Source organism: Rattus norvegicus, chromosome 8 (genome assembly GCF_021556685.1).
Source record: "Rattus norvegicus strain SHRSP/BbbUtx chromosome 8, alternate assembly SHRSP_T2T, whole genome shotgun sequence".
NCBI lineage: Eukaryota > Metazoa > Chordata > Mammalia > Rodentia > Muridae > Rattus > Rattus norvegicus.
The window spans coordinates 78,819,179-78,835,715 of record NC_141541.1 but is presented as its reverse complement, the minus strand read 5'-3'; the positions used below and the strand labels follow the sequence as shown (position 1 = coordinate 78,835,715).

The 16,537-nt window shown below is 46.6% G+C and overlaps 1 protein-coding gene across 1 annotated transcript; it reads left to right on the top strand.

Moving 5' to 3' along the window:
• Nucleotides 1-339: 339 nt before the first annotated feature.
• Ccnb2 (cyclin B2) lies at nt 340-13,782 on the top strand. Its single transcript, NM_001009470.1, is given in 9 exon segments — nt 340-431; nt 2,430-2,558; nt 2,636-2,749; nt 7,926-8,096; nt 8,182-8,340; nt 10,192-10,428; nt 10,945-11,085; nt 12,366-12,476; nt 13,449-13,782. Coding segments are annotated over 9 exon segments (1,197 nt in total). The 5' UTR covers nt 340-407; the 3' UTR covers nt 13,560-13,782.
• Nucleotides 13,783-16,537: the final 2,755 nt, after the last annotated feature.

The window sequence follows — 16,537 nt, the reverse complement described above, 5'->3', positions numbered from 1 at the left end:
CACTTCTACCCAATCCAGAACAAACTTGTAAAGACAACTGTCCGTATGGCTCCCCCCATCCAAAAATTAAGATAGTCTTTTCCAGTAGAAGGGAAAATTATTTTATTTAATCTCAGGGACTCGGATTTGAAAATACGACTGTAGGCTGGGAAACAGCAAAGCCCGGCAGCCTCGCTGGTTGCTATGACAAGCAAATACAAGCCGGCCAATCAGCGTGCAGAAAGGTCTTCCAGTCTAGCCAATGGGATGCGCGCGCCCTGCGTGCGTCCACCCAATGGTGCGTGAGCGGCGCGGTATTTGAATCGCGGACCCAGGCCGTGGACGCAGAGCGGCAAGGCCCTGAGACTCCCAACGGTGTCGCGGATCGGAGTGGCAGTGCCTCGTCCGCACTTGCCAGAGCGGCCCTCATGGCGCTGCTCCGACGCCCGACGGTGAGTTCGCTGGGGCTACGGTGCCCTGCCCTGCCGGGTGGCCCGGAAAGCTACAGGCGAGGCGCTGGCAGAGCCAGAGCGGTCCAGAGGCCCGGCTTGGGGTCTCCATTCCTGTCACCGCTCAGGGCTGTGCTGCTCTGGGGATGAGGACCGGGAGGAACCGGGAAGCCGCCCCGTACCATTTCGCTGCTTTTCACACTTTTCAGTTTGCTTTGTTTGAGCTTCCCATTCCCGTCTCCATACTGCCTTCCTGGCCAAGTTTATTAAAGTGTGGGTTTGTCCTCTTCAAAAACAAATAACAAAATGAAAACAAAAACCCACCCAAGTGTAATAGGAAAATTACAAAACTTGAATCCTAGGATTGCAGACAGTGGGGCAAAAGGCCAAATTGATTTAATTATCTTTTTGAGAATGAAAGTATTACTGACTTTTAGGCTTTAATTGTACTTGGATCTACTTTACCTTAGTTGAAAACAAGAGGGCCCTGACACAGCTGCCTGCCATTGTCCTGGCTAGTTAAAAGCTGCCAATTTAAGGGTACTCATTACCAGGCCTCAACTCATAAGACATTGAACTTTCAAACACGTTTAGAATTTAGCAGTGGGGTGCTAGCAATAATGACTGAACAGCTTAGCCTTAGGGATCAGAATCCTAAACAATGATATACAGTCAGGGTTCTTGTAGATGTAACTGCCACTAACAAGTACTTTTGGTCTAACTGGTTCTTTTAAATTATTTAATAGTTAAGTCTTCTATAGAGACGGGGTGCATTTTTATCTGGTCTATCCTAACAGGTCATCTTAAAAAACAGTTTTGGGGAGGTGTTTGTTTGTTCGAAGGATTAGGGACCCCCTAACTCCCAGGAAGTTAAGTATTTTTCCTCATGAAATATTTGTTATTGTACCACACAGTAAACTTTGAAGTCTGAATAGCAAGTCGTGTTTCTTAACTGTATTCCAGATGAAGGCAGTTAAGATCAAGTAACGCTAGTTTTGTTTTGTTTTTTTTTTTCTTTTTCATACAAGTCTGACTCTCCCAATACTTGAGAGGTAAAATTATTTTACCCATCCTATTGTTGGTAAAAATATCCTTAATGTGAGTCTATGCTGTAAAAAGCTGTGTTTCTGAAGGTCTTCCCTTGTGGTGCTATGTCTTATTCTTTGGTTGACATTATAACCCAAGCTAGTGTTAAGTCTGAGACAAGCAGTTTTAAACAGCTGGACCATCATTAACTATTGGTATCAAAGCTCTTTATCCTTATAGATATACTGTGTGAATGGAAGTTTCCAATTGTCTTAACCCACAAGGATCACAACAGGTTACTTAGAAGAAGTAGTCATTTAGGTGGGAGATTTTGGTGTCTCTTAAAAACTGCTTGAATATGCAAAACAATTTACATGACCAGTAATAAGATTTTTGTTTTATAGGTTAGGCAGGTGGTGGTTTGCCAAATTGAGAGTGATATTTCAAATAGCATTTTTAGATTTCCTAAAATGTACCTTTTCCCTTAAAAATAATTAAATTTTAAAAACAACAAAAGCCCAATTCTGTAAGTTTGAGGCCAGCCTTATCTACAGAGTGAGTTCCAGGACAGCCAGGGCTTCAGAGAAACCCTGTCTCAAAAAACAAAACAAATTAAGCTTTTATTTTGAAGTACATAAATCAAGTACATCATGTGTGTACAGTACGTTCATGGGCCAGAAGAGGACGTCAGATCCCCTGGAACTGGAGCTACAGATGCTGTGTGGATACTGGGAATTGAACCCCAGTCCACAGCAGGAGAAGCCAATGCTCTTAACTGCTGAGAGCCATCTCTAGTCCCACCCTCCCCTTTTTAAATAGATTTCAGCATATTTACTTTCCTCAAAGTAGTTCTGAATTTGAGAACCTGACCTCATGTGGGTAGGTATTCTTCATTTTCTCTGTATTTAATGGTTTTTTTTTATTTGTTTGTTTGCTTGTTGTCGGTTGTGGTTTTTTTGTTTGTTTTGTTTTAAGGTGTCCAGTGATTTGAAGAATATTGACACAGGAGTTAATCCTAAAGCTAAGAGCCATGTGACTGTCCGGCGAGCTGTTTTAGAAGAAATTGGAAATAAAGTTAGAGCCAGACCGGCTCAAGTGGCTAAGGTAACAAGGGCAAGGTGACAAGTGTGGAGGGGCTACACTGGCCATCTTGCCCTGCTCACTCTGCTTCTCTCTTATAGAAACCTCAGAATACCAAAGTACCAGTCCAGCCCACCAAAGCAATAAATGCCAGCAAACAGCCGAAACCTACAGCTTCTGTGAAACCAGTGCAGATGGAGACACTGGCCCCGAAGGTGGGAGGCCCTGAACTTACAGCATTTAAATCCTTTAATTTTAATTTTATGTATATGGGTATTTTGCCTGCATATATATCTGGGTACTGCGTTTGAGTCTAGTGCCCTAATGGTGGGACTGTGGCGGGTGGAGAGAAGGCATCAGATCCCCTGTAACTGAAGTTATAGGTTGTTGTAAGCTGACACATGAATGCTGGCACCAACCTCGGTCCTCTGCAAGAGCAGCCAGTGAGTGCCCTTAACCTCTGAGTCATCTCCCCAGGCCCCCGCTTGGTGATGCTTCAATTCTACCTCCATTAATGGTGGTCTCTGTGACTGAGTAGCTCAGCTGGAGTTAGAGTCCTGAGCTAAGGGACTTGGTTACTTACCTGTTTTCCATAGGTTCAAGTGTATATGTGCTCTCCTACATAGTTACTATAAGATAGCCCCCCCATCTCTGTCTCTGTCTCTCTCTCCTTCCCCCACCCCATGTGTGTGTGCGTGTGTGCGTGCGTGCGTGCGTGAACATCTGGAGGTCAAATGCACAACTTTCCTGAGTTGCTTTTCTCCTTCCTCCATGTGGGTCCCAGGGCTAAGGTGGTGGTAGCAAGTACTTTATCCACTGAATCATCTCACAGGGTTCTCCACTCCCCCACCCCACCCCCCGGCCCCTTTCAGGGTCCGGTACTGTAGCTCAGGCTACCTCAAAGCAGTCTCCCTGCCTCAGCCTCCCAAGTGCTAGTAATATAGGCATATGTCACCACTGTGCCTGGCCAATGAATATTTCATATATGACAGAGATAATCTGAAATTGGAGGCCCATTCAATACATTTAATGAGATACTATACACCAATAAATATGAATTAGTACAGCATTTAAAGATGTCAAAATGTTTGGAACATTAAGTAACAATATCGGATCATAGCACTTAAATACTGTGTAAAGTCAGATTTGCTCTTTAAACAGCTGCATTTATATAAACTATTAATTGTAATTTTATTTTTTAATATTGACTTTCATTTAAAATTTTCAGGCTTGCTGGGTGGTGGTGGTGGTGCATGCCTTTAATCCCAGCACTCTGGAGGCAGAGTCAGGTAGATCTCTGACTTTGATGTTTGCCTGGTCTACAGCATGAGTTCCAGGACAGCCAGGGATACACAGAAAAAACCCTGTCTCAAAAAGTATTCAGGCTTCTGAGGCAAGGGATGTAGTTCAGTAGAGGCTTTGCCTAGCATACATGAAGTCCTAGGTTCAGTGTCCAACACCGCATAAACTAGTCACGGTGCTACCACCTATCTGTAATCCTACCAGGAGTATTGAAGTTCAAGGTTCAAGGCCAACCCAGCAGATGTGGCTTTTTCCCCAGACTATCACATAAAACAAAGAAAAAAGACATCTATCCAGCCATCAAGATGAGCATTAGCTCAGCTATAGAAACTGTGCTTAGCATGTAAGAGGTCCAGGGTTTAATCCTCAACATTGAAAAGTGGGAGTGTTAGAAAAGAAATAGAATTCTTTCTTCCTATGACCTTAATGCTCACCTCTTTCTGACTTCCTCTATTCTATGGCTGACTGCTTTTTCTCTATTTTCTACCAGAACTGAGGCCACAAAACATGGGCTAAAAGCTCAGTCCATGTAAAAACTACCCAGGGGTTGGAGGGATGACTCCGTTGGTTAAGACTGTATGCTGCCCTTACAGAGGATTGGAGTCTGGGCCCAGTACTCCGTTGGGTGCTCACATAACTTGAGCTTCCAGGGATTCAACCATTACCCTCTTCTGGCCTCTGTGGGCACCTGCATTGATGTACAAATCTTCCTTCCTCCCTCCTCCCCACATACACATTATTAAGGTCACCTGTATGTACTGGATGTTGTGACTTTAGAGGTCACCAGGGATTAAGGTTACTCCAGCTCAGACACACTGATTTCAGAGTCACAGTAGCACGGGACCATCAAGTCTTTGGTGTAGGTAGAGGAGCCCCACTCTGGCAGGAGTGCCCCTTCCTGCCTGGCACTGACCATACCCTGCCTGCCCTATTTGCAGACTCTGCTGCCACTGTACAGACAGTCCCTGGAACTGTGCACACACCAGTGGATCACAGGAGGGAATTCTAGGAACTTCCCCAGAAAGCTGTCCATCTGTATGTCCACGGGGCAGATGTTCCCAGAATCCTAGCTGTGTAGACAAGCAGCTGCGTCTCAAATGCTGAGACTTAATCTCGGCATTCACAATAGTTATACGCAGAATTTTAGGGGAAACCAGTGGCTTCTTTCCCCCTGGGTTATAAAGCCTTGGTAAACACTGACTAGTTTGAGGGAAGAAGGGCATTTGCTCTGCCCTGGGCAAACAAGTCGGGCCCAGGCAGACCAGGCAGTGAGGGGTCTGGCTGGGAGCTCACTCTTTCCACAGAATTACAGAGATAGCATGTGTAGCGTATGTTCCAGAACTGAGGGCAGGGATGGAGGGTTACTTCAAGATGATGGAGCTCTAGTTCAGCCTGGGCTAGACAAGAGAGAGGGAGAGGAAGAGAGAGAATGAGAACGAAAACAACCATAAAACAGGAAACAGATGGAGTACACAGAGCTAAGCCTCCTCGTTGTTGCCTCTGGGTATCAAATGCATGTTCCTCAGCTAATCACAGTAAAGGCTTGAGCCACTGCGTGCTCTGAGTGACCAAGTGCTTGCTCTGTGTGACAAGTTCATCTGTGGGAGTTAGAACAGTTCTTCCTGGAGCCCCTCCCTGCTGCACTTTCTACCCTAAGTATTGTGAGTCGGACCCATAGTCCCAGCACCGGAGGCAGTAGGATTGGTAGGGCCAGGACAGCCTGGTGCTACACAGCAGATCCTGTACAGAGAAAGAACTCTGAACAAGTCAGCACAGGAGCCACTGTCAAAGCCTGAGCTTACTGCCTGCACCTTTTGACACTCTGTCCAGTCTACAGCTCAGCAGCCTTACTCACCCCACCCAGCCCTCCACATCCTCAGCTTCTGATTGGACTTTTCAGTTGTCCCTGACAACCAATGGGCCTCTTCCTTAGTCTAGTGTGCCAGTTTTAATTTGCATACTACTAACCTTAATTTTTTTTTTTTTTTTAATGATAAGGTTTCTCTGTGTAGCTGACCTGTAATTTGTTGGTAGACCAGGCCGGTGTAGAACTCAGAACTCAGCGATCACCTGCCTCTCCTCCTGAGTGCACCACCATGCCTAGCTTAAGATTGCTTTTAACAATTCATTTTTTCTTTTTTTTTTTTTTCGGAGCTGGGGACCGAACCCAGGGCTAGCAAGCGCTCTACCACTGAGCTAAATCCCCAACCCCAACAATTCATTTCTAAGGGTACATGTTGACTTGCTAGTCCTAACTAATGATGTTTAGGCTTTATGTTCATGATTTTTTTTATTTTTTAACCGATAAATAAAAATGACACTCCCAAGGAGCCATGTGACTTTTTGAAACACACACACACACACACACACACACAGGCGCGTACACACACGCACACAGGCGCGTACACACACGCACACATGCACGCGCACTCGAGCACTCAGTATGATGTGCAAATGAAGATTGACCACCCTTCCATTAGCTTTGGAGAGGTGTGCAGCATGTTGTGAGGTTGCTAAGAAGGAAAGACAAGGGACAGTGACTCAGGAACAACGTAGGCTGTGTTCAGGAAAGGGCCTGTGGCTGGGTCTCTGTGGTAAGAAGAGAACCTTTCGGCGTCCAGGCTGGGGTAGTTGCAGGGCAGAAAGGGACTGAAATTGTTCCTTTTTTGCAGTTGGCCATTGCGCAAGTGCTGAGTCAGTAGGGGAGTAAGGTCAGTGTTGGGTTGGTGCTGGGAGGACAGGAATCTAGAAAAGCAAGTGGCTTTAGCTCTTGAAGCCAAAGTACTTTATAGTTTCAGGAATTGTCAGTGCTCAACTAAAGTGGAGCAGCTTTCCAATGTGGCGTGGCCTTGGCTAGCAGCATGGTTGTCCTCCACTGTTGCCCTGCTGTGGGACAGCAAACCTCTGTCATCTCCCACCCTGCCCACCTCTGTTCTCTCAGCCTCCGGATCACATGACTGAGGCAACACAGCACCTGTCATCCTCTCCTTGCACTGTTGCCACCACAGTGTTGAGGCAGTTCCTACTGTGCAGCATAAGCCTGTCTGCCCAGGCTGACCTAAGCGCTGATCCTGGTGGCACCTCAGTGGCTCACAGTACTTAGGGTAATGTGCAGACGGTGAGCGTTCACTTCCCCAGGACATGGCATCTCGTCCATTCTAGTTCCCGAGGTTTGTAAGTTCTGAGTAAACGGCAGGCTTACCTGCGTACCTTCTGGGGCGTATCCCTTTAAGAGGCAGAGCATGTTGTGTACAGCTTCCCCTCACTCTCCACCCTTCATTTTCTACCACAGGACTAGAAAGTATTAATTTTCAACTTAATTCAACTTAATTAAAATTACTCATGTGGTTTCATTTTCTTTGTTATTTCTGAATCATGTTCTTACTCTAGCCCAGGTAACCCTAGAATGCTACACCTCAGGCTGGAATCTGGCTCATAGCCATCCTTCTACCTCAGCCTCTCAGTGCTGAGATTGCAGTCCTGAGTCAGCACACTCAGCTTTTAAACCTACTGGATTGCATGAGCTGTGCTCTGGTTTTGTGTTTTATTCCCTTAAGCATGTATTCTTTATGATCTAGAAGTCCTGTTAGGTATTTTGAAATGGGCCACTTAATCTTTTTCAAATAATGGTTTATTTATACTTCACTATGAAATATTCTTTGAACTATACAACTTTTTAATTTGTGTGAGTTTTATAAATAACCACCTGTCAGCATAAGTACATAGAGTACAGTGCTGTATCCTAGCTCAGTCCTTGCATCCCCTGCTCTGTTCACTGACTGAATATGCCCTTCTGCTTCCTGCTTGCCAGGGTCTGAATTCAGCAGGAAGCGGTGGGACAGACACACTATGATTGCAGGTTACAGCCAGGGAGCCACCAGTCCCAGTGTTCTCTGACCTCAGCGGTTGCTCACGTTCATTGCTGAGTGCCTACTGTGTGAGAGCTAATATGAGTATGAACAAAGCTAGCTGACTATATACACAGGCGCTTACCAGGCGACAGAAAACAAGCCGTATGCCACGTAGACACGTGTCGGGAATAGGCTCTCCAGCGGTGTGGTCATTTGCGTCTTCCTCTTATTGGTACAGGATCCTCTGCCTGCCCCTGAGGATGTCTCCATGAAGGAAGAGAGCCTCTGCCAAGCTTTCTCTGATGCTTTGCTCTGCAAGATTGAGGACATAGATAATGAGGACGGGGAGAACCCTCAGCTCTGCAGTGACTACGTGAAGGACATCTACCAGTACCTCAGGCAGCTTGAGGTGGGCGGGCCATTGTGGACTTCAGCAGGGATGGGGGAAGTGGGAGGGGATGGCAGCCTGTTAAACTTTTGAATTCCACCAGCAGGCTTTGCAGTCCATCAATCCACATTTCTTAGATGGAAGAGACATAAACGGACGCATGCGTGCCATCCTGGTGGACTGGCTGGTCCAAGTCCATTCCAAGTTTAGGCTTCTGCAGGAGACTCTGTACATGTGCATTGCTATCATGGACCGGTTCCTTCAGGTGAGCGCATGTGAACATGGCGGCGATGCTTTTCAATGGGAAGCTGAGCTGGGGCTCATCTGAAGGGAAGACTGGCAGCCAAGCTGGAGATGCCAGAGAGTCTCAGCTGCTGCAATGGGCAGTAGGACAGGGGTGGGTGTCAGGCCTCTGCTGTCACTGAGCACTCCTGTTAGCCCAGGAGCAAAGGCTCCGGAGCACACATGCGCAGTGTCCCTTCCTGGAGTGCTTGAGACCAGAATTTTTTTTTTAATTTGATTTGATTTGCACATAGATAATGGAAGTGTCTTGGGGATAGACTGACTCTAATCCTGAGGTCACTGAGAGGTCATGAGTGTTCAATGGGTCTGCAGTCATTTATTAGAGGGAATATACCATTGCACGGCACAGAAGGCAGCCAAAGGCACTGGTGTCACAGCCCTGCCTCACTGTTCTCAGCGTCCGATGCTCTTCAGTGTCATTGTCCCCTTATCTTAGAAGGAGCTGAGTGAGCGGATCTGGACTACTGTTCAAGTGTGGTAACGAATCACCACAGAAATGAAAGGGGGCCAGCTCCTTCCAGAACAGAGCAGGGAGCCATGTGTGGGACAGACTGAGAATCTAGGGTAAAGGAGGAGGAAGGTAGGGAGTGCTGCCTCTTAAATATTTATCAGCAGTAAATGCAGGAGCTGTGAGGGGGTAAAGAGGCAGGCATCAGATGTATTCTTTTACTTCCCTGCTGCTGGTGGTAGCGCCTCACAGCTTTGAGCCTGTGTGGCAAGCACCTCTAACTCTAGGCTCCGGCCCTAGCCCTCGGATCCAGACAGTAAGCTGCCAGGGTGCCATCCACAGCAGCACCCTTGCAGACAGGACTGACTTAAAAGTCAGCTTATGAAATAGGGCTGGGCTAAGTACAATATGGTGACAGTTATCACATTAATGGCTGTGAGATACTTCCAGATAGATCGTGTGGTCCTCAGACACTCACTGGGCAGGAAAATAGAGCAAGATTTTGTGTGGATTTCCAGTAATGAAAGCAGAAGCAAGAAGAGCAAAGTCCCAGTTAAAAAAGAAAACTTGGAACAACCCATGCTTTTCCTTGTGGCTGTATGGGGCATGGGTGTGGTGCACTACAGCACGCAGGCAGAGGAAGGAAGACAGCGTGGCTCTCACCTCCGCTGTGTGCGTTTCAGGGACTGACCTCAGGTCATCAGGCTTAGCAGCAGGCACTGTTTATTAGCCACTGCCCCTCAGCTCTTGTTTAAGAACTGTCCACTTACTCAGTGCGTGTACAGCACCTTGGGGGGGGGGGTGGGTAAGAGGACAGCTTTTGAGAGTTGGTTCCCTCCGTCCGCTGTGCGATTCCAGAGCTTGCACTCAGGGCCACGCCTTTGCTGCTGAGCTGTCACCAGCCCTGATTTAGGACCTTTAAAGCACACACTTAAACGCTGTGCACCCCCGACTCTGAAGCATTGATGAGTCTGTGTTTTCTCTTTGTTTTAATTGATAAGAGGTTTCTTCAATAGTTGATGAACTGCTCTTCAGTTCTCACTTTTGCAGTGATCCGTGTACAGCCACACTGAGTACAGGTCAGGACCGCTGTGCACACATGGGACCATTACCTAAAGCTCCAGTGTCAGCTCCTCTGCCGTCCTCTGTTGTATAAATGACCTCTTCAGGAGGACCCAATGACTGGGGGAGGACCCAATGACGTAGTGTGTCGGATCTTATCACTGTGCTCAGCGCGGTTACTGTGATGGCTCTGCCAAATCCAGGTCTCTTGTGTCCTGCAAGAGCCTGGCTTCTTCACAGCGTCCACCCTGAGCCTCAGTTGAGTGTGCATCGGTGGTGACTGATGTGTTTGTTTTTCATTAGGCTCAGCCAGTTTGCCGGAAGAAGCTGCAACTGGTTGGGATCACAGCTCTGCTCTTGGCTTCCAAATATGAGGAGATGTTTTCTCCAAATATCGAAGACTTTGTTTATATCACAGATAATGCTTACACCAGTTCCCAAATCCGAGAAATGGAGACTCTGATTTTGAAAGAGTTGAAATTCGAGTTGGGCCGGCCTTTGCCACTCCACTTCCTAAGGCGAGCCTCAAAAGCCGGGGAGGTGAGTGCCACCATCTCCGTGGGAAAGTTGACTTGTGCTCAGTCTCAGCCCAAACTGTAAGACAGTAGTTCTCAACCTGTGGGTTGCATCCCCTTTAGGGTCAAACAACCCTTTCACAGGGGTTGCATATTAGATATCCTGCATATCAGATATTTACAATTCATAGCAGTGAAATTGCAGTTACGAAGTAGCAAAAAATACTGTTCTGGTTGGGGGGGGGGTCACCAAAACACGAGGAGTTGTAAAAGTGTCGCAGCAAGCGTTAGGAAGATGGAGACCCACTGCTCTAAGAGAAGCTTCTTCAGGGAGCTTTGATACTTAATTCACCTGTTTCTTTTTTTTTTTTTTTTTTTTTTTTTTCTTTTTTTTCGGAGCTGGGGACCGAACCCAGGGCTTTGAGCTTGCTAGGCAAGTGCTCTACCACTGAGCTAAATCCCCAACCCCAATTCACCTGGTTCTTAAGGCAGGTGGGAGTTAAGTGGGTCAAGTTCAAAGCAGTGTGCTGCGTTCTCCCAGGTGGATGTTGAACAGCACACGTTAGCCAAGTACCTGATGGAGCTGACCCTCGTCGACTACGACATGGTGCATTACCACCCTTCTCAGGTCGCAGCTGCTGCTTCCTGCCTCTCTCAGAAGGTGCTGGGCCAAGGAAAATGGGTGAGTGGAGAAAGAAGGCTGCATTGGAAGCCCTTGTGATATGAACTCAGGTCCCTCTGCTTGCAAGGCACGAACTTTTACTGAGCTATCCCCTCAGCCCACACAGCTTCTTCCCTACTCTGAATTCACCGTGTGTATGGCTGGGCCCTACTGATCTGGGTGTGAGGCAGGTTCCACTCTGAGAAGAGGGTTGGCACTCCAGAGAGCAGGAGTGTGTGTGTTTCCACTCTGCCTTTCTTTCCAGCAAGGGGTGGAAGTATGCTTGTTACTCGAGTACCCTCCAGACCTGTGCAGCAGCTTTCAAGCACGCCATGAGCACTTGGTCTGCTGGAGCAGAGAGCCTCTTACTGCCCTGTGCTAGGCCTGTCTGAGGGACAGAGCCAAGTGTAGGTTCTGGGGAAGTGGTTAGGCAGGACCAGTTTTTCCAAGATAAGAATTTTCCCACTGATATATATATCCCACTGATATATATATATATGTGTGTGTGTGTATATATATATATATATATATATATATATATATATCCCACTGATATATATATATGTATATATATATCCCACTGATATATATATACGTGTGTGTATATATATATCCCACTGATATATATATACGTGTGTGTATATATATATCCCACTGATATATATATACGTGTGTGTGTATATATATATATATATCCCACTGATATATATATGTGTGTGTGTGTATATATATCCCACTGATATATATATGTGTGTGTATATATATATATGTATATATATCCCACTGATATATATATGTGTGTGTGTATATATATATCCCACTGATATATACATGTGTGTGTGTATATATATCCCACTGATATATATATGTGTGTGTATATATATATATATATATATCCCACTGATATATATATATGTGTGTGTGTATATATATATCCCACTGATATATATGTGTGTGTATATATATATATCCCACTGATATATATATATATCCCACTGATATATATATATATATCCCACTGATATATATATACATATATCCCACTGATATATATATATATATACACATATATATATCCCACTGATATATATATGCATACATATATATCCCACTGATTATATATGTTGTTACTTTGCTACAGGGCTCCTCTAAGATGCCCTGTTTGGCCTTGAGCAGTCGCTGGGATGTAAGCCTGCACCACCAGCCCAGCTCCTTCACAGCTCTTACTTGGGAAATGTATGTGTTCCCCTGAAGGGAAGGAAGCATTCTTTGGCTCTTGGTGTCTTCCTTCTGTATTTTAGAATTTAAAGCAGCAGTATTACACAGGCTACATGGAGAGTGAAATACTGGAAGTCATGCAGCACATGGCCAAGAACGTCGTGAAAGTCAATGAAAACCTCACCAAGTTCATCGTAAGTGCTGGGGCCCTGATCCCGGGAAAGCATTAGGTTCTGGGCTGTGTGTGCAAGTGTTCTTCTAGCAAGCATGGTTGTCATAGCAGAGACTCTAAGGAACGGGATGGACTCATTGGTTCACCTTGGCTAGCTAGGGTCAGTATGTGGTCAGCCCGCCCATGGTTTCCCACACTCACTAATGTGTATGTCACGCACTCCAGCATTCTGCACCCAGCAAGCCAGGAAGGCTGTTTCCCATGGGCCCCTCTAGTGGCCTCAAATTCAGCAGCTGTTACTCAGCCTTTTGAAAGGTTCCTAGTGAACAAACATGGAGAAGGACCTGTGGAAGGAAATGGGGATTTGTTATGCCTGTCGGACACAGCTATTAGAATAGCCCTAAGGGTCCAGTGACAAAGGACAAAGCACTTGTGTCCTTGCTGCACGATCTGCCTACTGACTCATTCTGTCTGACTGCAAACTGGAGGCACAGTAGCTGGGATTTGGAAAGCTGCACACTTTTATTGCCATTTAAAAAAAAAAAACATGTGTGTATAAGTGTTTGCCTATCACATACGTCCCAGGTGCCTGTAGAGGCCAGAAGAGAGTGTCTGATTCCATAGGACTGAAGTTATAGGTGGTTGTAAGCCAGTGGATGTGGGTGCTAAGAATCGAACTCAAGTCTTCTAGAAGAGCTGCCACTCTCCAGCCCCTTATTTCTAGTTTGTGTTGCCCTTTCCCACTGACAGAGAGCCATCACCTCTTGGAGAGCTCCTAAGAGGGCCTGTTCCTCAGACCCTGAAACTATTTCCCTACTGTTGATGTGACTAGCAGGGTTGGACAGCCTGGTCTGGTGCAGGGTGTTCTTAGGGGGAGACCCAGGATTATGCATCATCAAACTATCTGGAGATGGCAGTCAGCCCTTACACTGGGGGGTACACTGGGTCTGCTGGGAGGTTCTGGAGCATACTTAACCACAGCTGGCTTCTGCAGGCTGTCAAGAACAAATATGCCAGCAGCAGGCTCCTGAAGATCAGCACGATCCCTCAGCTGAACTCCAGAACCATCAAAGACCTGGCCTCCCCTCTGATGGGCAGACCCTAGGCAGCCGGGCTTCCTTCCATCGTGTGCTTCTCAGATTTGTATATATTCTAGTTTACATCACAAAACCTAATTTTCTAATTGTGTATTGATGAAAAATAAAGCTATTGATTTTCTTAAGGTACCCGTGTATATCTGTATGCTCTATACTGAAGAAATGTAGAATGGCCTACCATAACCGTGCTCTGTACTGAAGAAAAATAAAGCCACTGATTTACTTAAGGTATCCGTGTGTACTGTTTTAGTCTACACTGAAGAAATGCAGAGTGATCTATGGTACCCATGCTTTGGCTTTTGAATGGGTATAAGTGGCCAAACAGTTTTATCTGTACATGAGTCTTAGCTAGTGGTCCATACATTCCTTTTAGTCTTCAAAGTTTATAAGGTCACAGGTGAGTATCAGCATTCAAGACCAAACCAATAAGAAGAAATAATCTGCTTTTACCAAAGCCTAACCCAAAATGGTCTCTGGCTCGATTTGGAGTGACCAACTACTTGGACGCCTGTATCCACAATCATCTGCTTATGTGTCTGTAAACGGAGGGAGACAACCCCCCCCCCCCAAAAAAAACACTTAGTACTCTTTCTTTAGGCTCTGCTAACAAGAGGATTTGAAATACAGGTGGGTCAATTCTTGCACGTAAATGTCTCAAAGGACATTGGGGCCACACCTCCTGACAGCGGTTCTGAGCATGTGAGGTTCTGCTTGAGAAGGCAGCGGAGTTAGGAGGAGTCCTGGAGTATGAGACTTCTGGTTAGGGCTCTCTACTTTGATTCTCTATGTGCATATCCAGTCTGTCCCAGGGAAAGGCTGGAACCAAGTAATACCCACTGCTAGTGCCCTGCACCTCCTGTTTTCTCCTTTAGTCTTCCTGGGGGGCCACACTGCCATTTGTTCCTGGCCACAGGGACTCAGGACCAGGTCCCCTACAGCTACATTTGTGAATATTGCCAGTCCTTGTAACACTTGGTTTGCTTTAGGAGCCACTTTCTTGTGAACCACAGCAGCCCTACGAGATGCCAGAAACCCCGTTTACCAGGCTCACTGAACGCATGTGAGGGCGATGATCACTGCTCTGCTAGAGCCTCACAGGATCTCTCAACCCAGGGTTAAAGCATTTCCAGTGGTCAGGAGCTCAGCCAAGGTCACAGAGTTGGAGGCAGGCAGATTCAGAAAGGCCAGTCAGTGGTCTACTAGGGAGAGCCTAGAGCTAAGGTTTCATCAGGAATAGCTTCTAAGAAGTTTAGAACGGGGGCTCTGCCTCATTCTGGGACCTATCTACCAACCACTTTGATATTCTCCCACTGTTCGTCATTTGTGGAAATCCCAGAGACGCAAGCGGGGTTGGCCCGCCCTCACATTTGCCTCTGCTGCCCATCACGTTTCTATCTGGTTCCTGGATGAGCAGGCTGGAAGCTTTTGGGGGAGCGGTGATGGGGCCCCGAGTCAAGTGTCACCAACTAAAACAGGTTACTTACAGTTCATGAATCCTTTAAGACTGGCTAGCAAGGGTTCAGACAGCCAGTGGACCTGTATTCATGCCAAGGCTACTTGGCAACTCTTCTGCCTGCTTTTCAGCAGGGATTGGCTAATCCTATTCCTTCTCTACTACATCTCACTATACAGCCATGAGACCAAGGCTTCAAGGTTGTACAAGTAGCAACTGTAGGATATATCGAAAGCAGTCATAGAGAGGGTGGATCTCAACAGGGAGAGGTCTAGAGTCATCCCTGGTGTCGTGCGATCTATTTGGGAGGAAAAGTAGAATACTTCCAAGGACACCTGTCAACTAGGATAATAGTATCCTCTCACCTCAGGGGATGACCCTGGCCATGGGGACCAGATGAGGGGCAGGCGAAGGGGTGGCATCTGAGGTAGAAAGGCAGCAGGAGGAACAATGCTATATACACTTTTTAACTATGAGAAGCCGGAGCCAGGCAGTGGTGGCACACACACTTAGTCCCAGCACTCGGAGGCAGAAGCAGGTGACTGAGTTTGGGGCTAACCTGACCTACAGAGCGAGTTCTAGGATGGTCAGAGCTACACAGAGAAACTATGGGAAGCCAGCGCCTAGAACGAGAATCACCCCAGGTGCTAAGAGCATGATTTGGGAGCCCCAGCGATTAACCTTCCTGTTGACCCTACAGCACTTGAGTGACTTGACAACGAATGTACTCCCTTGATGACTCTGGGGACGGCCAGAAAGTGTTTCCTGTACTGATTAACACCTGCCAGAAATTGTAAAGCCTTAGGAAACATGGGACTGCAGCAGCCTCTTAAGCTTCACCCAGCAAGGAACTGGTGTATCTCTCAGCCATGCCACAGCCTGCTCCCAGTTGGGACATGTTATGCCTTACTGGGTTACTAAGTAGTCACAGACTCGGATAGGGACCATCTTCTCATCCTGCAGCTTCTACTGAGGCCAGGCCTATGTGTGGACAATACTGGGTGTTCTTCTCTTAAGGCTAGATCCCCAATGGTTAAGGGCACACTCAGGGGAGGTTTAACTGATGAGTACCCATCGATAAGACAAAAGATATGTTGGAACACTTTCCAGAGCACGTCTCCCTCTCTAGAGCATCCACAGAACACTTTTTCAACAAACAAAGGTACCTGTACCCTCTCCTCATCAGCGACTGTGAAAGGAGGCGGAGCCTGTCTGCAATCTTCTAGGTGACTTCAATACAGCTGACCTTAATGAATTCTTGATCTTACCTGCCTGAGTAAGATCCACCATTCAAAAAACCTGGAGTAAACATTCCCTTGCCCCCTTTTCTCTTACTTGTCTGTAAGCACTTGTGTTAAGCACTCACATTTCTCAGTACAATGTAAATAATACGGAATGCCCGTTATCCTTAGCCTGTTCGTCTCAAGGCAACTGGAAAGTGGAAACAAAAGTGGGGTTGCCGCCAGTGCCATGGGACAGAAGCAAAAGCAGTCAGTAAAGGGGAGAGACTAGAGAGAAATAGACTTGGGGATG